General features: G+C 41.1%; 1 protein-coding gene across 1 annotated transcript in view; it reads left to right on the top strand.

Moving 5' to 3' along the window:
• Positions 1-519: 519 nt before the first annotated feature.
• The window catches only part of LOC103146049 (adenylate cyclase type 2-like), a 27,796-nt gene continuing 3,176 nt past the window's right edge, over positions 520-25,139 (top strand). The window contains exons 1-4 of the mRNA XM_007563760.2: positions 520-1,416; positions 11,757-11,954; positions 21,811-21,972; positions 22,780-22,929. Coding sequence (XP_007563822.1) covers positions 1,144-1,416; positions 11,757-11,954; positions 21,811-21,972; positions 22,780-22,929 — 783 coding nt within the window. The 5' untranslated portion in view covers positions 520-1,143. The remainder of the gene's footprint in view (positions 1,417-11,756; positions 11,955-21,810; positions 21,973-22,779; positions 22,930-25,139) is intronic.

Raw genomic sequence — 25,139 nt, 5'->3', positions numbered from 1 at the left:
TATTTGACAGGATTTTAGAACAACTGAAGGTAACTGTGCTATAAAATGATGCAACATGGCTGGAAAAAAAATAACACTGCTCCTTTAATTCACGCCTTACCTCTAAACCTGACGGCATTAGGACAGGGCTTTGTCTTCACAATGTTAGTAAATATTCCTCTAACAGTCCTAAATAGGACAGTTAAACAAGCACACACACACACACACACACACACAATGACACACTCTTCTTCCTCCCTGCCTCCTCTTCTGCCAGCTTCACACTTTTCCTCCCTCCTGTTGGTGTCTTGGGTCACTTCCTTTTTGCACAAGATCGCGCAAACACACCCGTAGATGTGCACACACACTCGCCTCTCTCTACATATTTGCTTTTCTCACACATCTTTATCTTCACATTTCCACTTTTCTCTCCCTCTCCACACTTTTTTACCCAACAGCTCTCTCTCTGGGGCTTTTTTTTCTCTCTCTCTCTTCCAACACATTGGTACAGCCTCTCTCTCTCTGCTCTCTCCTATCCTCCCTCCCAGATATACACACACATACACAAACTCACTCTCTCCCTCTCTCAGTCCTCATCTGCACCTCAGCACGGTAACTCGCTGCTTCGTCGCGGCTGCAGCGCAGAGCGGTGAGCGGCGACGGGGGTTTTGCCGGCTCTCCATCTCCCTGTGACCAATCATAAAGAGCAAACAAGAAGCTGGAGGAGGAGGAAGAGGGTGGAAGTTGGTGGAGGGAGAAAGCCAAAGTCTCATCTTCCTCCCTCGGAGTCCAAGCAACCCCTGTCTTACTGACAGGAGGAGGAAGAGCAGGAGGAGGAAGAAGATCTGTTTTCACACTGTCCTGACTCAGTTTGTCACCTCCAGCAGAAGTAGCAGCCGAGGATGCACGGGGAAAGAAGAAAGTTCTCTTTCTATGTAACTCAGCTCTGTGTCGATTATTAGGAGGAGCTGAGGAAACTTTTTTCTAGAAAGGAGAGGAAGGGCGGGGGGGCGGCGGACGGTCCTAAGGGAGAAAGCTCCCCTCGCCCTCTTCCTCCCCCCTTGTCCGCCCCTCTGTCCACGCGACGCTGCTTTTCTATTTTTTGGGGGGGTGGGTGGTATTTGTCAGGGAGAACAGCAGCGCCCCAAGTTCCCCGCGCCCCCCATGTGGCAGGAGGCTCTGTGGACCCGCGGACGCTACCTGCTGGAGAAGAGCGATGGGGCCAGCGAGGGGGCCGAGGGGCCCGACGGCCTGGGGGACGGCGGCAGCGGCCCCGGGTTCCAGGGCGAGGCGTGCCCGGAGGCGGAGAAGCCCCAGGACTGGCTGTACGAGTCGTACTACAGGATGAGCCAGCAGCATCCGCTCATCGTGTTCCTGCTGCTGATCGTCATGGGAACCTGCCTGGCGCTGCTGGCCGTGTTCTTCGCATCAGGATTGGTGAGTGCATGGTGGCGGGCGTGAAGAAGTGTAAGTGCAGCACTTTGGAGGTGTGGTAGTTAAAAGCCCAGAACGATGAGGTCAGGAGGAGTTGAAGCCTGATAATAACAGCAACACAGGCAGCGTGCCGCTGCACTCTCCTTACAGGAAACTGAATGAAGAGAAGGACTCCTCCTGCATGTGAAATATCATATTTTTACCTTTCGGATGGTGCACTTTATTCTACTTCCCATATTTGGTCCAGAACCCCAACCAAACAACAAGCATACAAAATAAATTTTGCACCATGACTTATGTTTTGCCAAGAAAGAAACTAGAAAATTGTGTGAAAGAGGAAAAAAAACATGTTTTCAAGCTCAAGTTTATTTGTATAGAACATTTCTGTTCAAAGTGCTTTATGTCATAAAAAGACAGAAATAAAAAGTCAGAAAAATAACTTAGTCGACAGTTGAGAAACCACATTTTAACAGGTACCGTCATCACAACCATCAAAACTCGTTGAATATATCAGTCAGTGATCCATTAATTATGTTCAAAAGCAACTTTCCCAAAGTAAATTAGTGGCATTTATATATTTCTAATACTTTTTTGTTTGTTATTTCTGTTCACTTGTCTTGTGCTGCTTGGCCAGGTCACTCTTGTGAAAGAGTTCTTAATGAGTTTTTTTATCTGGTTAAATAATATATATATCTTTTTAACATCACAGTTGTTTCTTTTTCCCCCCTGCTATATATATTATTTGAACTGCGTTTGAGTGTTGCTACTTTTAAAATGTCATTGTGCTTTCCTGCACAATGACAAAGGATTTCTGATTGTAAATGTTTAATTAAAAAAAACATTTAAGTGCAATGACTTAGTATTGTTTTTTTGTTTTTGTTTTTTTAAAGTTAAAATATCAGTGTGCAAGTCTAAACTGCAAAGTCTTGAGGTGAAAATTCAAATTATACATGTTAAAAGTAAATACTTTTGTGCTTAAACGGTTTCTAAACCTTCTAAATGAACCAGTTCTTGTTCATATTCCTTCATTTTTCACAATAAAGGAGCTCCAGAAACAGTTCTGGATTATCACAGCATACCGTTCTCTCTGCTTACAGTTAGGTTCATACCTGGCAGATTTTGATTTAAAATCATCCTTTTTTGATAGGAAATAAGACGAGTACATCCCAAAGGACAATAACACTGTGTGTAAGGGGAATGCTTTTTGAGGAAAAAATGTTAACGTTCACTTTTTATCAATGAATGAAATGCAGAAATAAAACATTCCTGCCCTCCTTAATAGCCTATTTTGGTATTACGGCAATCAAACACTTCATCTCCACTAACTACAAAACATCACTATGACTTCCAGTCACAAGAAACAGATAATTTGACATTTTAAATCTGTCAGAGATATGAATAATTTTGAGCCCAAAACACGTTGGGAGCTTTAAGTCGCCTTTTTCTTCTTCTTTTGATGTTGGGAACGTGTGAGTCGTGGCTAATCGCAGAACCTCCGTTGTCTTGCGGGTCTTTGGTGAACAATGCCAGAACGCTTTAACTGCAGCTTTTCCCTCCACAGTCTGTGAGGTCAGCGCTGCTCGGCTTTGTGAAACTCCTGATTTAATCCAAGCAGCAGCCTCACCTCTCATGTAAATGAAACGAACATCTGCGCTGCCATTTCATTTCTGTTTACATTTGCGACGCTCAGAGAGAAATCCTAAGCTCCTCGTCTGCGGCGTTCTCCTGTCGGATTGGGCAAAAACAAACATGCTTATTCCTCCTGGTGTGACATTCTTGCGCTATTCTGACTTTTCATGAGTAAAAACTCAAGCAAAAACAAAAAGTATTGAGTTTTATTAGTTTTTCTTTTAAAGAGAGGAACAGTTATTCCTATTCTTGCTAAGATAATACGTAAAGTTGTCCACATTTTGCCTTTTTTTATTTAGATTTTAATACATTAACTCAAGCTAAACTAAAGTTTAGTTTAGTTTAAAATCTTTTTATTTGATATTTTCCACTCAAAATCAGTCGTCGTCGATCAGGATTATGCCAAACAAGCAGATGTCCCATTTTTGTAAATAAGGACAGGAACTTTTTAATTCCTTTGTAGACTTTAAAACCAGCTAACTGACCCCTCCTGGTAAAATGTCAACGTTAAAACTGATCTGGACCAGTTTGTCATCTTGAGTAGAATTTCAGAATCACATCCCATAAAGCGTACAGACTGTGGGTTTGACGGTATTTTGCTGAAAATCCTCTGCATTGAAGCACTTGTTCCTCTAAAGCCTGCTTGTCTCAGCGCTTTCATCTAGGTGCATACTGGCTTTTAAAGCGAGCGTCCAGATCGCCTCAGTCTTTTAACCTGCAGGACGTGCTGTCCATCCAGAAAGCTCACTTTATACCCACTTAGGGATGAAATGATTAATCGGATTAATTGTGATGAAGCAATTATTGAAATAATTGTCAACTAATTTATCAAAAACAATTTTAAAAAGGCAATTTTCTAAAAGAACAACACACTTAAAGCGTGTCCACACGCTTTTGTACAGTTTTGGCTTAAAACTGTACAAAAACTACATGCATTTTAGATGTATGATAAAGAAAAAAACCTTTGTCTGTAAATTTGTTCTACCCAGAACCAAGTTTTAGCTTCGCCTGGTTCAAATTCAGTATAAAATTTCTTTTAGATGCATCCTTTGCTATAAACGATACTCTAAAAAAAAACTGTTATTGCATTTTAATTCAGTAAAATGTTTATTTTATCACTTTAAAAAGGAATTGAATTATTTGTTCATTTGTATTTCCAATATTGTATTTTTTTTTTTAAAGGCTTAAGCGGTTAGATGAATAATCTGCAGAAAGTGTAAATTGTTTTCCATCTGATTAATCGTCAGAATAATCGTCAGATTAACCGATTACTAAAATAATCGCTAGCACCACAGGAGAGCTGGTAGCTCATTATGAATTAGCTCTAGCTTAGAAAATATTTCTGAATATTCCTTCTCATTGTTTCCTGTGAAAAACATTTTAATGTTCCTGAGCACATTCTGCAGTTTTACAAAGGAGAGAAACAAGATGCTCTTTCATAAAGTCCCACTTGGTAATCCAGCGATAGATTTATTTCCTGCTATTTTATTTCTGCAGGGAAGTTTTCAGTGACCTTTGACTCCGGAGCGCCTCGGGAAAACGTGAATATTTATGTAATCTGACTTTACCTGAGCTGGCAGCAGAATGCGAAGCTTCATTAGCAACACGTTCTCAAAAAGTCAGAACGTTACATTATTAAAGAAAGTTTATGAATCACTAATTTACACACAAACACAAGCAGGAAAGATTGAACTAGCTTCCAGTAATGACTATTAATACAACTCTTAAGCAGCTGGAGGGCACGCCTTGAGTATCTTCTGGTGGGAAATGTCTCTCCACTGGTTTTTATCCAGTCTCCATGGCAACCAACTGCTGCCCTGGCCAAAACGCAGCATTAGAGTCCAAAAAGTTTTTTAAAAATTAACAATAGTCTCTCATTCTAGTGTCATTTGGCTTGTTTGTGTCTGTAAAATTACTCCCACTACATTCAAAACTAATTTATTTTTAGATTTGTGAAACCATGGCAACTTTGAAGCATTGAAATGCGCGACCTTTTCTACCTACTATAGATTAGTTCGTACCTTCCAGCTGGATGTTTCCTCTTGGCTTTTATGGTTTACAGTGATTTTTCTCTCTTCTGCTCATAATCTAGAGCACAAAAATGTAGCTTTTCGACAGTAATGTATGACATCTACCTGCAGGGAATGTTACATTAACTTTGGTGTAATGTAAGGAATTCAGAACCGAAGGGAAACAGTGCTTAATACAATATTACTGGGAAGTAACATAGAAATGATTATATTATGTCAGATTTGAGTCATTTTAAAGCTGTATTCACATTAACTACCAAAGAAAGACAGGTTTATCTGTACTGTGTGTTTCAGCAACAAGGCATGTGCTTTACATGATAAAAACATGAAACATCAGATAAACACAACATTGAAGTGGTTAATAATAATGGAAAATTGAACTTCAATAAATGGTATTCTAGTTCTTAATATCAAAGACAACACTAAGCAAATAGGTTTTTAGCCTTGATTTACAGTAACTCTGTGTTTCAGCAGTTTGGCAGTTTCCTGGATTCTAGCTTAGAAGCTGATTACTGCTTCTTCATGTTTGGTTCTGGTTCTGGGGAGGCAGAGCAGACCGGAACCAGAAAACCTGAGAGCTCTGAAAGGTTGGTACACTGACAAAACATCTTTAATGTCAGCAGCATTTCAGTCAAGCACAAACTAACAAAAGTATTTCAGAGTCTGTCCTTTTGACTTTAGAAGTGGCTCCCTGTTTGCGTCTTTAGCCTTTGAAGGTTAAAAACCGGACCAGCTGCAGCGGACCAGAACAAAAGAGAAATGAACAGAAAGGCAGCGTTCCAATGTGAATTTGTGTGAAATTGTTTTTGCTCGCGGTTAGGAAGTGGATGTAGGAGAGAAAGCAACGTCAATGCGTAGGCGCCGAATGGCAAAAAGGACAGATTGATCCGGACCAGTGTGAGTCGTCAGGATAGACAATACTGTTTTTTAAAAAAAAAAATGCGAAAAGCTGAAAAGCTGCAGGTTTCATTACAATCAAACATCTTGTGTGCCACATGACTCCCATTATCAACTACTGCACAGAGAGTTTTGCTTTTAGCGAGGGGATTGAACGGGACAGAGCCCATCGCGTGGGGGTTTGGGGAGGGGCGGCGGTGTCCCTTGTGTATGGCTATGCGTGGCGCCATAAGTGGCTTTGAAGCACTTTGGATGGCAAAGACAGCCTTGCAGAGTGGATCTGGAGAGCGGGAGGAGAGTTTAGCTCGCAGCTCTGTGGGCGTCGGTGCTTTTGTCGAGTGAAAAGTGTTGTTTGGCGACAAACACTCAACCGCAAACACGAGCCATTGTTTCTCAAGTGCTGCTTTTGTGTTTTATGAAATGGCCTCACAAAGGAAGGCCCACTCAGAACTGTGGCTGCTGATATCTCAAATTGATTGTTTTGCCGCTGGATGTTTAAGGACAGGCCGTGGATTTGTTCTGTCATCTCCACGTGTGTATCGTGGGGCGTCAGCGTAGCGCCTGGAGAGTAGTCCAGAAGTGGTTTCTACGTTAATTCCAGCAAAGTAAATAGCTTCTTCTTGGCTGTGCTGTCATCCTATTCAATCCCTTTAAAGTCACTTAAAGCAAATCAATACATTTTACTGGCCTGCTTCACTTACCAGGACCTTATTTTTTGCTTCTTATACAGTGCGACCCGTGTCAAAAAGGCTACTTTCACTCTGCAGGAAAATGCAACCCAAACAGTTCGCTGTTGTGTGACATCATCGTTCTTCTGTGCATGTTGTGTTGCTTTCGGTTCATAAATTGCATTGCAGTCGGATTTAATTAATAATGTGAACAACCAGGCAAAAACAGAAAAAGTGCGTTTTTAAAAAACTGAGCAACAAGACTTGCTGTGTGAACGAAGTCTAAATTGCCATCATTTGGAGTCATCGCACTACTTTTTGTCCTTCTGGAATAACAGTGGTGATGAATTGGTTGTTTGCTGAGGCGTGTGCATTTCTTACCGCTGGGCGCAGAAGAATGGCAGGAATAAATAAAAGGTGGATTTGGAGTCGGTGGGGACAGATGAAGGAGGGGCGGATGTTGTTGTAAGTTTTCTGGCTTTATCAAGGAGCCGGCAGGAACCCGACCAAAAGCAGAACTAAAGCTCCTAAAATTACAGCGCACTTTTATCTTTCTCCACAGATCAGGGCTTGAATGGGTGACTGTGGTATTTTTAAGAGGTGTAGGCGCCACCCATTATGCCGGTGTGTGTGTGTGTGTGTGTGTGTGTGAGTGTGTGGGTCTGCGGATGTACATCTGCGGATCTGTGTGTGTATCCTTTGGGTGAGTTTCTCAAAGGAAGTCTCACATTTCCTTCACAAGCTTATCTGCAATCTTCAGGGAGAATGTTCCCCTTTTTTGCTTTTTTTGTTGTTTTTTTCTGAAATTACACGAAATGTAACGTAACGCTTGTGTATGTGTCCATCTGTGGGTACACAATCCTTGCAATTACATGGCAACATGCTCGCGTAATGACATCTCAAAACTCAATTTGACAGACTAATTGAGGTCAACATAGCATCTGATAATGGTTCTCTGCAAATCTAAAATAGTTCCTCTTACTTGGGTGATTGATTACGTGGCTGCTTTCTGTTGACAACGAGTTTCTGCCGTCTTCGAGTGATACGCAGCATTGTTTTCCAGTTTTCCAGTCTGTTGATTTTAATGTAAAGAGAAAACCTCGGATTTTGTCTCAGCTCATTGACAGCTTGATGGATGCGCCGGAGAGTCTGGTTCTGTGCTGATGGATCAGTAGTTGTTAGTCAGGCTCGCATTGACACAGATAAATAGAAACAGTAAATAGATCTGCTGTTCTGCACAAATTCATGAATTCTACTAGCACTGGAAGTCTGTCTGAACTTTAAATCACAAATTAAAACCTGCCAGCATAAAGAAGCTCGACTTAAAACATTTTTTTGTCATAAACTGAAGGTTAGAGTCACATGTTCTAAAAATGAAACATTTCAGGTTTTTCATAGAGACGTTAAAACTTCATGAGTTCATTTCTGATCTGCAGTCAGTAAGTCTCTTTGTGTAATTTATGGAAATTGAGGTTTTTGTCTATAAAATGAGTAATGCAAAGTAAAAGTGAATAAAATAGCACTCGCCCTAACCACGACATAAGCCTCGAAGTTAGAGCTTGGGCAGAGATGGACAATGACTCCAGACACACTGGAAATTAGCTTCAAAGTGGATGACGACAACAAAGTTACTTCAGAGTGGAAATCACAAAGCCCTGGTCTGAATCCCACAGCAAATCTGTGGAGTGAAGCTGAAAAGGTGTTTGAGCGTGTGGGGCGGACAATCCTGATTCGATTCCATCGAAAAATTTCAGCAACTCTTGTAAAAAGCCAGTAGAGGATACCAGAAAAGACTGACCCCATGACTAGCAGATTAAATGGAAATTCTACCAAACACTAAGGAAAGGTAACGCTAAGAAAACACACTTTTATGAATTTGAATAAAACATTGGCAAGCAGAAATAATTTGGGTAAATTCAGTTTGCACGTGTCATAGGCAGTAAAACAGTCGGCAGAATATTCACAGGCATGTAAAAATAACATTTTCCTCACAGAAAACTGGGTTCTCTGTCAAAGATTTAATATGAGCCATTATAAAGCTGAAATATGTGATTTTTTTACCGTCTTCCCAGCTTGATCTCCTTCAGATTTTGAGCAGTTTCAGGAGAATTCGTTAACACTTCTCAGCGCTTTGAATGGAGACGTTGAAGGGAAAGCTTGTTGATTATTGATGAATTCCATAACCAAAGAGGAAGACAGATTGAGGAAATCTGCCTCCAGCTCTGCTTCATCAGCCACAATAAATATTCAACAGGGACCCAACATGGAAAGCAAGGAGAACGCATGAGCTGCTGCGGTTCCATCACATCCTCCCGTGACAACTGTCTCCTTCCTCTCAACTTCTGACATAATTTGGTCTATTTTTGTCTGGTTGCTACTGAATTTGTGTCTCTTGGTGCTGCCACTATGTTCCCCCCGACCCCCACCCTCCAAAAAAGTCCTCCCTTTTCCGTTCTCAATAGTAGCTGGATGAAGCAGGCTTAAAAGGAGAAAAAAAGGGGGTGGGGGGGATTGATTGTTCTGGGTTACAATGCAGTACAATGTGGCGGGCAGCCACGTCGAGGGAAACGGCATTAAACGCCGTCGCCGAGGGTGGGGTTAAGCGGATTAGACGGGGCTCAATCAGAAATATGCAAAGTGCAGATGCTTCGTTTTTGTTTCCACAAATGAATGAAAAGCTTAACCCCCACCAAACCCCCACGCCAACAGTTGAAGGCAGTGACAAATCCTCCACTTCCCTCTTCCAGAGAACTGCGAACGTGTGTGCTTTTTAGAAAAATATCCGCTTTGATGCGACAGGGAATGTCCTTGTGAGTGAAATCTTCCTCTGGGGTTTGGGGGGGATGAGCGGAGCATTTGGTGTTGCTTACATTCTTGTTAGTCCCCAATCTGGGCTCCGGTCTCCTCACTGTAAAAGCTGCTGTGGCGTCAGCAGCGACACCCCAAGGGATTCCTTTCCCAGACTGTGACTCATGCCGTCGTCTTCTGCACGACGCTGCTACGTTAGCAAACCGCTTCAAGTCTTATTTTGACTCAACGGAGCCGTTAGCGTTATCCTCGAAAAAACCCTGGAAGACAGACAACGGTCAAAATCGGTCGACGTGGATTCAGAGGCGCGGTTCGGGACGTCTCGTTACGTCTATTTTGACGAGGGCAGAAAAAGGACAAAAAAATCAGACATTTCAATAGCAAAGCTGATTTTCATTTTACTTTAAAATGACATGTAATCACACAGCAGCCTTCTAATTTTAGCGCCCGGGGCCTGTCAGCGTAATCATGACTCGGAATAAGTTAAAATGGCTTCCGTGGGTGTTTGGGCACAGGGTGAAGCCTGTGAGAGTGCCACTGATGTGCTTGTGGAAGCTCTGTGCCTTCTGATTATGTATTTGCTCTATAATTTACACATTTTAAAGAGGGCTAAAAAAAAAATCACACACACACAAAGAGAGAACTTTTTTGGTACCTGGAAGAGTCCGCCTTATTTTTAGCCGTTTGCTAGTTAGTGTGGTTTCTGAATCATAGAGGAGACAGCTACAGGGTTTATTTAGAAACGTTTTGCAGCCACCATTGGATTTCTAGGACAAGTTGAAAATTGTGGAACTGAGTGGAAAAAAAAGGCAACACCCATTGGCAAAATAATGGGTGTTGTTTTTGTATTTTTGTCACACTAACGTCTTTCAGAAAATCAAACACATTTTCGCATCAGACAACAATAACCTAATTAAAAACAAAGTACAGGTTTTCACATGATGAGACTGAAAACCCAGGCCAACTATTAACCTGCCATCAAGTTTTTACAACAGCTAATGGGCTAATGGAAACACGAGGAGAGACAAGCGATAGCAACAGACTAACGTCATCGCTGCTCTGTGTGAAACCCAACAGTCGGGACAAGATTGTGACAACAGCGACAAAAATCAAGACATTTTTCGACTGTCTCGTGTCTACGTGTACGAGCTTGAAATTTCACAATCGCAAATTTTTCCGGTCACTTTGATAAGCGGCTGTTGCCTCGTTTCACAAGTTCCGTAGGAAATGAATGAGCGACATCGCCTCTTGTGTGTTAAGGACCCTAAAGTCAAATAGAAAGTTCTTCATTTTGGAGTTTTTTTTTTGTTTTTGGCTTTTCTAAAAACGAGTTAATGCTAGCATAAAGGGGGAACGCTTCCATCCACTGGTGGGTGGAGGTACAAAACTCTGAAAAATGTCATAGTCCATACCTCCAGTTTGGAGGAAGGATTTCTGTATTTCTATGCCAGTTTGCAGCCTCTACTTCCTGTATATTACAGCTGAGTGAGCGTCAACATCTGACGAGATTACGTTTTGCATAGCCTGGTGGATTCGCTCCAAATCAGTACGTGGAAACATTCGCATTTTCTTTCCTTTTTTTTATGACACTTTAAAAATTCACTCAACATTCTCATGACAGTTGGATGGAAGCACAGCTAATAAGTCAAATTTACAACTTGCAGTGTGACATCATTCCCAACTCCGATCTCCGACTTCTTAGATAAACGGAGAAATTCAAAATATAATTTCTCACAAGTAGAAGCTAAGAGTTGCTTCCGACTTATGATTAACAAGCAGCAAAGCAGTTGTTGCTGATATTTTTGTTCATATGCTGTGATATGAGAAGAGAGCCGTACAGATAAAGCGAGCTATGCTGAGCTCATGTAGTAGAGATGTCTGGTTCAATGTGAAGAGCAAGTGTGCGTGTGTTACTGTGTGTGTGTGTTAGTGTTTGTGTGTTAGTGTGTGTTAGTGTTTGTGTGCGTGTGTTAGTGTTGCCAGCCTCTAAATGCTGACTCCAACGGTGTGAGTGTGGAAGTGATGCCGTAGCACATTCTCGGTGTCTGCCTAGCGATCTGGACGCCGTCTGTTCATCTGCTTTGTGTTTGGACTCTGTGGTCATTTTATTCTGTCGAGCATGGCACGTTCTCAGTGAAAAACACAAAGAACAATTTCAGACGTTTCGCCGTTTGGCAGAAAGGAGCATTCAAAGCATTTTTTATTTATTTATTTTTTACCATCAGTGGAGCTGTGAAAATTGTGTGAGGCGCTGCACGTAAACCTGCGTGACGTCATCGTTTTGTTTCTGCTTCTTTATTTCTTTTTCCAGAACACAGAGGATCACCTGACGTTCCTGATCGCCGTGTCTGCCGCCCTCTTCCTTTTCCTGTCCATCTTCATCCTCGTCTGCATCGAATCCGTCTTCAAGCGGATGCTGCGCCTCTTCTCTCTGCTGACGTGGGCCTGCCTGGTCACCATGGGTTACCTGTTCATGTTCTCCGGCGGCAGGCTGAGTCCCTGGGACCAGGTACTGGATCTGGCTCAGTTTCAGTTTATTTAAGTAGCACCAAAATACAACAAGCGTAGCCTCGAGGCGCTTCCCAGAAGTTGTTTCAGTTCAGTCACAAACACTCCAATTGATTCTGGTTGTCAGACAGTGCACTGAGCTCAGTTAGATGTTCCAGTTAGTTTAAAACGTTTCTATTTAAGTCAAGTTTGGGACGGCATCTGCACTATGTGTTTTCAAAAAAGATTTATGCTACATTACAGCAATAAACTGCAATGTATTTAATTGAGATTTAACTTGATAGACCAACTAAAGTTGCTAGTAGATCTAGCAGTATGTTTGCTGTTTTTTGTTCAACATTTAATTCAAATCATTATGATTTAATTAACCTGTAACCACATTCAGTTAGCTGTTACTAGCTGCGTTTCCGTTACAAATGTGTGCAAATTATTTGTCTATTTTCTGCTAATGTCAAATAAAAAAAAAACAAAAAACACAATCTCTCTGGAGCCAGCAGCACGTTGTTAGAAAAACACAAAAACAAACTATCACCCTCCTACCACTTCCTGCCGTCCTCTTGTTTGTCATTTCCACCAGTAGCAACATCTGGCTGTTGATCACGTGATTCGTACGATGTGAAAAAAGTGTTTCCAACGCAGTTTCGCGCAATACATTTATATCGGAATGGCCAAAAAACCTCCTTCTCCTCATGCAAAAACCTTTATTTGAAGTTGCTGTGTTTCCATTAACCTAATTTATTTTCGGAATTTCAATTTGAGAAATTCTACAGTTAATGGAAACACAGCCAGCGTTAGTTTTCCTCGACACAGCAGAAACTCGTGTTTAGAGCTCCACTATCATCTCTTTTGAGCAGAGCATCGTCTTCCACACCTATATCTTCTGCACTGCAAACAGAAATTAAAATATATTGTTTTTCCAAAAATGAGTTTCTTCCTGTGACGTCAAAACCGGATTCGTAGACTAATAGTTGTCGGGCCGAGAGATTGGATGCGATACGTCTAACCCTGCTTTTGACTTCTCCACAGTTTTCTCCCTGACCTGCAGGCTCTGCTCCTCGGCCTTCGTGATGCTCTGCCTTTACTAATTTCTGACAAACCTCTGAGGCATTTACAGAACGGATCTGATTACGCTGAGATTTAATTAGACACAGTCAGACTTCATTTGCTAATCAGCTGACCTCTGACAACGCTTGGTTGGACTGGATTTTATTAAAGGTATCAGGGTCAAGGGAGCAGGATTCAGACACACCACATTCTATCTAGTGTTTCACGTATGGCGTACGTTTCTTTTCTTACTGACTTTCACCTCGAGTTGCAGTGAAACTGACAGCAAATACTCTGAATTTGCTATCTTTAGATTTAGGAGAACATTCTGGTTCTAAAAGACCCACGGAAACTCGTTCTCAGTGTGAATTTTGCGTGCACTTGGTGAGTTCGCTCCGTTGGATTCCTCATGGTGTGGAGGTTTGCTCTAGCTAACCGCTTTTGCATAAGTTACAAAGTCATTTCCCCAAAGGTTTGCTCTACGATTTCCTCAAAATGAGCTCGGGCCCCAGCACCCTCCGAGTTCATCCCGCTCCGCTCCATTCGTGTCCTGTCATTGACCTTCGCTTCAGCAGACATGTTGACGCGTCGGAGCTGGATAAGCACTGATGAGGAAAACTGTTGTTAGCAATAAATCACCTCCATTAACTCTCCCTGTAACCCGGTGCAGTCAGCAGAGTCGTTTGTCTCGCCGGACTGAAAAGAGGAGGATTCCTTCTCTCTCTCTTTTAGAAGAGAGAAAATAATACATCTGCTTTGACAAGCTAAAATATTTGCATTTTTTAAGAGATTTCTTTTGACTTCTAGTTTATTACTGTAAAATGTTATTAACTTGACCTTAAGTGTCTCACCTGTTTTCCATTCTCTAAAGTCTGATAACGCCCGGTGTTAGTGATGACGCTAACGACGATGATAATCATGATCAGGCAGCTGGAGCTGTACGGATGAATCAATAAGCTGAAGAGAAAGTACACCTGAAACATTTTGTTGGCTGTAATTTGGACTTCATTTCCACCAAATGTACAGTTTTATCAACTATGAAGTTTAATATAAGTTGGATGTAGAGTTTGGCTATTCAGCAACATTGTAGGCACTGAAAGTTTCTTAGAGTAAATCCACCATATTTGATTTAGTTTATTTGATTAGGACAGTGCACATTAATCAACATTAGCACAATTAATGGGAGTGTAAATGCAGAGGAGTTAGCACTAAAGCTAAACGTCATTCTTTGTCGTAAGTCAAGTAAGCAAAAAACAAAACACCTCACTGTGCGTTTCACAGGTCAGAACACATGGTTGGTTCTACTAAAAAATAGAAACATTTACATAAGAAATAACTGACAGACAGAAACAAGCTAAATAACAATAAGCAAAATCAAAGCATGGCACAACTGAAAACCAAGCGATTTAAACCGACAGGTTGGGCAAGAAAACTATAGTTACTCTGGAGGAGCTGCAGAGATACACAACTCAGGTGGGAGATTCTGTTTTGAGAGGACAATTAATTCACACTTGAAAATTGTCGTTCACACGTCCACAGGTTCTCGCCGTCCAGTTCGACTGAGCTGAGCAGCATTCTATATTTCTGTATGTAAAAAAAAATGTTGGAAACTAGTTATGATTTTCATTCCACTTCACAATTATTGTGGCAGACTAGAAAAAAAGCAAGTAAACTTAATCAATCGATCAAGTATATCTAGCACATTTCAGCAACAAGGGATTTCCAACTGTTTTATATCATTAAAATACACACAAAAAAATACAAAATTATAGAACTCACAGTCAAAAATTGTCAAGAGCTGTAGTTAGACATCAAAATGGCAATTCAAGGAAGTTACCAAAAAAAAATCCCAGCAAACAGTGATCCTTTAAACTGTCATGAAGCTGAATAGCTTGGTCAATTAAACTTAATGATACGTTTGAACCGGTTGCAGTTTTCTGGCCGATCACCAATCTTTTTCCCGGCCAATTCCGATTTTGGACGATACCAGTTTTTTTTCTTCTTTACTTAAAAGTTGTTAAATATCGTGACAAAGTTGCTACGTTGGCAACAGTTTGTGACTATTGTTCAGTTTTCACATTTAAGCATTGTCCGTCACCCAAATCCAGAAAATCTGGGCTTATTTATCGGTTCACCCCAAGTTAGCAGGTATAAAACAAACTGTGATTCATTTCTGAGAGCTTTTTTTCTGCCATTTTTTAAATGTCAGACAGAAAAATGGAGAGGAAAAAAAAGAAAATCTAGCAAATCCCTCGAGTCTGGGAGTCAAACTCAACCCGGCTGCAGCAAAGAACTGAACAATCCTAGCAGTGAACCCTGAGGAACTAAATCTATGGACTTCGACATTTATTCATCCTTGAAACTAACAGTTAATAAACTTGTAGTACATTATCATTTTTCAACTGTAGCAATTCTCTAATGTGTAATCCGTCTAAACATCCATTCCCTGCTTTCCTGCGCTCCGTTGCATATTCATGCCGGCTGTGTGTGTGTGTGTGTGTGTGTGTGTGTGTGTGCGCGCGTGCGTGCGTGTGTGTTTGCAGCCATGCTCGTCTCGGCACAGAATTAATTCTGTGTTAATGAGGCCTGATGAGAGCTGGAGGTGAGTAGATCAGCAGACAGACACATTAGTTTTCGCTGCCAGACTCCGTTACTCTCCTGGCTCTCAAGAATCCTATTTTGTCCTCATCTGGCGCCCTGTCTCCCACAATTCATCAAACCCCATTTTCAAAGCCGCAAACTTCTCCGTCTGTCTTCGTTTCTCCTTGTAAATCACCCCCAACATGCCCAAATTTCCTCATTCCACTTTTCTTTTTTACTTTTTTTTTTTTACTTTGTCAACTCTCTGCTCCTCCTCCAGGGATGGAGGTATTTTTATCGTCAGCCACCTGTGAGAGCAAAATCATTCTGCATTATTAATCACTCTATTCTGCTCCTATGACTCTCCTACTTACACATTTATACACTCCTGAAAGTTTTTCTACCGCTCTGATATTTCTATATATAGACAGGGAGACAAAAGCTGCTGTTTTATTTATTCACGGCTGAAAAAAAAAACTCTAATCAAATATCTGTGAAAGCACGTCAGCGTCCCTTTGACCTCCCGATGCAGCAGCTAAATGTTTCCAGGAACAGATTATCTGTCCTGGTGATCAGCTGGGTAACATTTTTTTTTAACTCACATCTGTTTCTACAGAACAATAAAAGCTTCAGGATGTTGGCGGGTTTTCTAAAATGCTTGCATGTCTCTGTCTTCTGGTTTGAATCTTCAGGATATTTCTATTAGAATTCATCCATTTAATTCAAACCATGATACGACCACCACCGTGCTTCACAGCTAAACTCTGACAGAGTGTTAAGAGGTTTCTGTTCCTAAATGAGCTTTCAGACAGTAAAATAAGTCAATGTGAAGTTACTAATTTGATTATTTTATTATTATATTATTTTACTTTTTTTTTTCTTGTTCGGGTCTATTTTAAAAAATTATGAGCTTCTTTTGAGACTTTCCAAGCTTAAAATTCATCAAAAAAAAATTCTCTTTCGCTAAAATATATAGCATCCCAAAACAGATAATTACTGAGAATGCAGTGTAAAGTCAGAGATTATTTTTATTTTTTTTTAAAATCCAGTATCAAGTTATTAAGGGTCAAGTTCAAGTCAAATCTCTAGTCTCTAATGACAGAAATCAAGATTTTCTTATTAAATTGGTGACATTAGTGCAACGCTGACCCTGCTCCGCTGTAGGTCAGGAACCCAAATGAGCTGCTCATGCCGAGGTGTAAAATTACCATGTGAAAATGTTGTAATTATCTTCAGGTCTGTTAATATTCAGAAACAATTGTGTGTTAACCTTAACATTTAACATTCAATTTAGCATGTAAAAGCTGCTAAAGTCTGCTTGTTGTTGTTTTCGGACCAGAAATGTAAACAGGCATTTAAGCACCAAGGCACATAAAATATATTTAAACCTTTTCAAATTTAATTTCTGAACAAATCTAACTAATGTGTGTCTTTGTAATGACTAATCTAACACCTGTTTATCCATGTTTTCATATAGTCTTCTTCTCTAAATATTGCACTAAATAGAGTTTTACTTATTTTCTTCTCTGAGCTGCAGAATTTTTAACATTTCAAAACAATTTTTAAATTCACAGTTAAAGTATTTTTCTCAAATATAAATAGATAAATATGAAATTTAAGGTATAAATTACAGCCAAATGAACAGTGTGGTAAGTGAATGAATGTGTGTAAACACCTGAAAATACAAAGCAGGAAGTGCTTTTATTTTGACATTTGCCTCCAGAAGCGTCTTGGAGAGACTACATTTCATATTAGCTAAAGCTTATTGTTAAGTTAAAGCTAACATGAAGCTTCATGTTATCTACAGTTTATGATGGAGCTAACATGAAGCTATATGTTAGCTACAGCTCATTATGAAATGAGCTGTAGCTCATTATGAAGCTACAGCTCATTATGAAATGAGCTGTAGCTCATTATGAAGCTACAGCTAACATGAAGTATAAGAACCAGATCTGTAAATCTCTACCAATTGGTACAATAAACAAGTTAAAAAAAAGTTTGTTTTTCTTCTCGTCACAAATTCTCAAATGGAATAAAACTGACAGGGAGTCACATTTTTTCAACTTACTTTTTCATTTGTTCTGAGGCTTTCGTTAAGGAACAGCCGGAGAGGCGGAGGGGAGATAAAGGAAACAGAAAACCAACCAAAGCAAAAGCCACACTTGCAGAAGAGCAGAAGTCTGGTGAAAGGAGCACAGGAGAAATACATCCCGCTCTCAGTGGGTTGAATTGATTGTGATTACTCAGAGAACAGCGTGTGTGATGGAGCACACAGAGCTAATAACGGAGAGAGAGGCGGGGGGGAGAGAAAAGAGAGGAACACAAAGAAAAGGCACGGACGACATCCGCCGGTCTCTGCATCCAGTCTGTCCTGACCCCTCTGACCTAATGTGGACTGACTCATAAAAAAATATATATAAAAAAATTACCTTCCATGTACACAGCTCAGCTATGTCTGCAATAGGCCGTTTATCATGGCCCTGCTTTGATTTTGAGGGCAGATTGAAGAACATTTTCACACCTGGTACCCTCCAACAAGACACAAACACATTTTCCTGTGCAGACTTGGAAACAAAAGTGAGAGTTTACTTCTTAAAAAAAAAAAGAAAGAAACGCTGCTACGCCTCATAAACGTCTAAAGCGAGCAGAGATAGACGTTTTTTTTGGGGGGGGGGTTGATGTAGGTATTCAGGCGTACATATCTGTGTGTCTTCTTTCGTCTGGAGCACAGAGAAGCGCTCAGATAGAGACAGAGAGAAGAGAAAAAAAAAGTAATGGAGGAAGCAGGAGAGAGATGGTGTCTGCAGCTCCCATCACAACGCGTTTGAAGGTGTATTAGGATTCAGGTTGGAGTGTGGGGGAGATGGAGTGTGTGTCTTGCTGCCTGTGTGTGTGAGGGAGAGTGTGTTTGTGGTAGATAGAGGCAGGTGATGCAACTGAAATTGGACCGCCGCTCTCAATTCACGCGACCGCTCAATCGGACCGGATGTCGCGCACTCCGGATGATCCCGGGGTTGTTATAGTTTTAAAGAGAGGAGCCTTTCCAGGATTAGGATTTGAAGGTTATCTCAAAAACACAAACGAGTTTGAAAGCACAGCATTCGCCGAGATGTCAGCATCCTTCCTGTAGTTGGTTCCCCTAGCAACAGAAGGTCTGAGCCCACACAAAACATCTCTCTCTCTTTCTGTGTATGTTCTTACTGTTCAGATCTGCTTTTAGAAGGAACTAGGTCAGCCAAACAATTGCTAAAACCCAAATGTTGACAAAACATTTCGGGGTTTTTTTTATTATTATTATTAAGAATTTGCTTTTTTTCGGCGCTAGTGGCCTTTATTTGAAAGTAGTCTGAAGGGAAGGAACAAATGAACCGGGAGTCGAACTCGGGACGGGCCGCGTCGAGGTCAACAGCTTGTGTTTACGGGGCGCGCACGCGCTAACCGCCGCGTCATTTGACAACAGGTTTCTGGAACTTTCTTTTAATTTAAAATGGCAGTGACCTGTAAGACGCGTTGGGATGTAGAGGCTGTCGGCTTATTTTAGGTGTCACTTCCAGTCGAATCCTGTGTGCACGCCGCCGACTAGCTGAACCCGAACGACAGGAAGTTAAAGCGGGCGGCAGGAAGGTCATAGTTCACCTGGTGTGTCTGCTGTAGCTGCGACCTGAAACGCGCCGGTCGCCACCATAACAGGAAGGGCAGGACAGACCGCCAGCGGAAGTGGAAGTGGACGGAGCAGGAAGTTAAACAAGGAGGTGCCGTTAAGAATGACACAATTATCATATCTCGTTTGCATTTACAAAGAGAAACATGAGATGAATTTAGTCAATTTTTGTACATTTTTAAACTTGTATTTTAGGTGTTAAAGAGCTATGTAAGCCGCCCACGCAGCTCAACTAAGTTATATCAGGTTTGACATTTTGGTCTCGGATCTGTTTCTGTGGAAGCGATTTCTGCCCACACAGCTGTGCTCTGTATTTAGACAAACATCAGAACAATATACACAATCTGAATGTTTGCTGGCATTCATGTGCTTGTGTTTTTTAAACTCCATTGTGGGACTGGTGTTGTAATTACTAGTATCACTTGCAATTTGTGCACAGCCCTCTGATTTAGAGTCATGATTCCCCCTCCTCTAACAGTGGTGGGAGAAAACTGCAGCACGTCCAGGAAAGGAAAAGAATTACATTTCAAGTTTTTTTTAACAGCCTGGGGATCGTTGAGAGCAGTGATCCTCCTCTCCAGCAGCATCGATCTGCGGTCACTTCTGTTTCATCAGCGCATAAAACCTTTTTGATGTTTCATCTTTTGAGTCAGATTTAGAATTGGTTGCGTTTTAGTTCGCTTTCCCATCTTTTAGAGGAGTCGTGGTACATGGAGCTCACGAGAGGAGATGGCACACGATACTGGGTCCAGGAGAACAAAATGGGTTTTTAGCAATGCATCTTTTTGCTGTCACCGAAAGAGAAAATATGTCACTAATCTGAGGCTGCGTTTCAAAAAATGTGCAGAAATTCTAGAATTTCTCAGTCCACATCTTGCAGTTCGTGTGCTGGTCAAAAAGCATTTAATTGCTCCTTTTTTGTGTTTTAAGACATATATTCAGATATTAGCAAGTTTCAGATCAAGAAAGGTACTGGCATGTTTCTTTTTGGTTTTTTTAAATCTATTTCTTGTTTTCTTTTACTAAAATATCCAACGTTTGGTTTAGTAGAGAAAAATAAATCACAATAAAATGTGGTTTTGAATTTGTATTTAAAAGTTGAACTTTTGTGGCCCTAAAGTGTTTGCAATTTCACAATTTTGGAGTCACTTGGCAAACATTCGGACACCACTGGATTTTGAACAATGAATGAACAAATGAAGTCCAGACATAAAAAAAAACAAAAAAACATTTAGTTTAGTGTAAAAAAAAACGGCCAACATTAGCTACTAGAGTTGTTTACAGCAGCGTTTATTCAGTTACAGTGCTCTCCTGGTCATTTGGATCTTATCAGTCACTATTTCTTGTTTCTATTGAGTCTTGCCCAAAACCGTGCAGATGGTTTCACTGTTACCTTGCAGCAGGAAGGTGCTGGCCTGGATTCTTTCTGTGCATGCATGAGATTTCTCCAGGCACTCCAGATTCCTCCAGCAGTCCGAAAACATGACTGGTAGGTTAATTGGTCTCTCTAGATTACCATGAGGTGTGAGTGTTTGTGTGCGCGTGCGTGTGTGTGTGAGTGTTTGCGTGTGTGTGTGTGTGTGTTGCCCTGTGATGGACTGGCGACCCGTCAAGGGTGTAGCACTGAGTGACAGCTGGAGATGGGCACCGACCCCCGCTGCGACCCTGCAAGGATAAACGGGTTTATACAACTGGTGGATGGATGGTACTTGAAATCTGTCAACACAACAGGACAACACAGGAATGGCATTTTTCCTTCTAAATAAGAACATAAATGCAAACTTAAAGCACTCACTTTACTTCCGGAACGGTTTTAGTATCGATTACGTGAAAATATTATTCATTTACCTAAGAGGCAGATTTATCTAAATCTTACTTCCAAGTCAAAAACAATCGTTTTTTTAAAGTTCTTTTGTTGACGAGAATTAAAGTTACATAAGTCGTCTTAACAGAAACATCCATGAAGTCCAGCGAATTACCTCACAGAAATGTAATTGGCAGTGAAATATACCTCTGACCAGGCCTGTCAAATAAACAGATTTTACTGGACGATAAATTGCCCCAGAAGTTATTGTGATAAATGTTAATATTGTTTTCGAGACCAATTTCAAGTAATTTAACAGCATAAATTACTGATCTTTGACATCATCAAAGATCAGTGTCACTTTAAATTTGACTGAACATTTAACACTGGAACTGGAAGACATTTTAAATATCCAAAATAAATAAATAGAACAGCAGAAGTAACAAGTAAAATGAATTATCATGTCTCTGTACACAAAGTTGTTCTTCAAGAAAAGGGGGCGAGTTGAGACCGAAGCATCAGATAGAATACTTTAGTCATCCGATTTTTGTTAGAAACAAAGACAGAAAAGAGAAAAACAATAAATCATGCAAATGGAAATAGCTGAGCTTGCTTTAATCCATCATGCAACTAATTGATTTATTGCGACGGGCCTACCTCGGAGTATAAAAATATTTAAAAGCATCAGCTGAAAGTTGGCGCCTAATCACCAGAACTCCTCATTTTTCACCTGGTTCTCTTATACTTTCTGTCACTTTCTATCTGCAGGTGTCGTTCTTTCTGTTCATTGTGTTTGTGGTCTACACCATGCTGCCCTTCTCCATGAAATGGGCCGTCATCGCCAGCGGTATCACCTGCCTTTCACACACCGTCACCCTCAGCGTCTGCCTGACCTCCACTGCTACAGAACTGGAACCTCTGGTGTGGCAGGTGAGACCGATACTCGTCCATCCTCGAGCCTTCGAGCGCGCAGGCCAACCGTATGGAGGAAATGGACGTTTTAAAGAACTTTCTGCCTCGCCCGCAGACGTGAGGTGACTGTGTTGTGAGCTCGCCATTTGGGTCTTTTGAACAGCTGGATGATTGTGCGGCCGCTCCATTACCTTCTCTAAACATCGCTGCTGAGCGTACCCTCTGCATAACTAGAAACGATGACACAGAGTATTTTAGACAAAGTCCAGGTTATGAAGTAGCTGGCCCATCATGACGCAGCAAATTCAGACGTAAAGTAATCTCCAAGAGCAATAACATCTCCAAGCCTGAATAAAAAAACAGCAACTCATAAGGGTAATGTGATTGTGCAGCGCACGCGTCTCTGAAGCTGGCACCCGCTCGCACACACTCAGAGGCTCTGCAGTCAAGCCTCACAGTAAACACACTGATAGCACTCTAATCACGGTGGCTCTTCTCAGTCTTGTAGACGCTGAACGTCTGCATCGGCCATAAAACACACTCAGGAACGATCATTACGCTTGGACACAGCAACAAGGATAATCTATTGATCCGTGGATCCTCTTTTTAAAAGGCTTGAGGTTTGGATAATGACGGAGAGCTAACACAAAAGTGTGTGCTCTCCTGCTTTTATGAGGTAATAATACACCCTAAGTGGACGGCAGAACACAGGGGAACATTTCAGGCACGGGCATAAACGCGACGCGGATCGTGTGCGGACAATCTTTTATGGCTGCTGAGTTGATGTGTATGCGGCGTGTGTGTGCGTGTGTGTGTGTGCGGCAGATCCTGGCCAATGTGATCATCTTCACCTGTGGAAACCTGGCCGGGGCGTATCACAAGCACCTCATGGACCTGGCGCTCAGGCAGACCTATCAGGACACCTGCAACTGCATCAAGTCTCCCATCAAACTGGAGTTTGAGAAGCATCAACAGGTACAAAGTCCAAAATCTAGAGTTTCAAAGAAAGGATTGATGTGGAAGAATGTTTAAAATCTGGTGCAAATTAGGGCTGTTGTAAACGAATATTTTAGTAATCGAGGTACTCGAATCATTCGAGGAATCGTTTCAGCCCTAGTGCAAATGCTTATTATTTGCTGTAGCAACTAAATATGACAGAACTCTCAGCTTTTTGTTAAATGTTAAATATAGTTTTACATGTAATGGAGTTAATTTCTGGTTGTTTTTTTCATTTGTTTTTATCGGATTAATGCTGTGGAAAAGCATGGACGTAATAACGGCCTCTCTGAAAAATGTTCACCTTACAACAGGAACTGTACACATTGTGAAATTTGAGCTTAAATGTTAGAATGTATTAAATCAGAAAGTAGTCACTGACAGGACAGACTTTATTCAGCAGAAAAACCAACACTATAGTGGGTGTAACACTGAACTCCATTTGTGGAAGTCAGATTTTCCAGGTTCCCAGGTGAAAATGCAACAGGAACACCTGAACTCATCATTCTGAGTTCAGACCAGAGTCCCATTCTCAAAATGGCCGACTAGCATGCAAAACAAAAATTTTAAGTGTAAACTATTTTAGCGTAGCTGATAGTTTGTACCTTATGAAGCCAGTGGAAATTATAACTAAGCATCGTGAACATGTTTTTCCTTTTGCTTGTGTTTGAACTCAAACATTTGAAGGTAAATTATCACCTTTTATTAGCACAACAGTTAGCAAATCCCACTAGTTTTATCATACACAGCTAGAAAGCTCAACAAGCTCAATAAGTTGTGTTATAGTTACTACACCCAAATTCTGAGACAAACACAAGATGACAACAGTGCACTAGCTGTTAGCTGGCTAGCTAAATAAGATTAGCTAAGTTTAATTGTAAGTTGAGAACTATCTGATTTCACAGCTAATAGTTTTCACAGTAACTCACGAAGCGCAAAGCACAACCCTACAGTCCTCCCCATATCCAAAGCAGATAACTCTACAGGGTTTTTCCAGTCTTATTGTTTCCTATTTGCCCTACACTATAAAGAGCCAAATTAAAATTTAATCGCATTCTGGTTATTTGCCAATTCTCACTACTTCAAAGTTTCGTCAGAGAAGGGAAGTTGGTGGGTCAGCCATGTCTTAAGTGGCATTTTGCTGTGACATTTGCTTGACATTAACGTCTTTGTCGTGACATTAGGCATTCTTCCCAACCAGGGAAGTGACATATAATATTACACAAATAATTGATGGTCTGCTCAGAGGTGGTTCACTATGATGACCTTTTTTTTTCTTTTTGTCTAACCCTTACTAATGACAAAATAAGCAATTTTCCTATATCAATTCAGGACAGCATCATATTAGTAGCATCAAACTAAACATGCCAGCTACTTGCTGCTATTTTGTTCTCTGTTTTGCCAGCAAATGTACTGCATGCCTACAATTATAGCATACTTGTGTTGGCTCTTTCTCGCACTAAGATGCAAATCACTAACTTTTTTTTCCTTGCCATATTTCTGGCATATGTTTCTCTGCAGTAGTTTGCGTGTGGGAAGAAGTGTATGCATATTAAAATTAGCGCAGATACATGCAAATGCCGGTTCATGACATTCACAGAGCCAAATCTCATTCAGCAGCTGACTGCAGATCTTATTAGTTCATTAGTCAAACACACAATTAATAACACTACAGCTCTTCAGGCTACCATACCCCCTCCTGCTGCGCGCCGCGTTCAAACTGCTTCGATGCTGAATAAGTAAATAAGAGAGGATGGTGCGCCTTTCTATTTTTAGCATGTCCCCTCAAACCGAGCCCCTCTCCAGACTTAATTTGCTGCTGTGTTTTAGGAAATGAGCCCGTGGTGTGTGAACAATGTAATGACCCTCTTTCACTGTGAGCCGCAGTTGTGAGTCATATAACTGCGTGCGATTTGCGCGCGTGCGCGGCGCAGGCAGCTGCTCGGTCAGCAGCGTGCGCGCGTGGTCACGCACACATGCTCTCACGCTCACACACGCTCGCCAAAATTGATCTGAAACAACCCCTCCATCTGATGCGTCTGGAGAAGAATTGAAATAACGAACTTCTATAACAGTGTTTCATATGCTCTCATATTTGAATAGTACAGTAACTATACAGTTTGAATAATACAGTAATACAGTAACTATTGTGTTATTTTTAGAAATACCAAACCAATAAGGAACACGTA

The sequence above is a fragment of the Poecilia formosa genome, unplaced genomic scaffold (assembly GCF_000485575.1).
Source record: "Poecilia formosa unplaced genomic scaffold, Poecilia_formosa-5.1.2 Scaffold150, whole genome shotgun sequence".
NCBI classification, from domain to species: domain Eukaryota; kingdom Metazoa; phylum Chordata; class Actinopteri; order Cyprinodontiformes; family Poeciliidae; genus Poecilia; species Poecilia formosa.
Note: the sequence above shows the minus strand (reverse complement) of the source record. Positions and strands in the feature narration are given on the sequence as shown.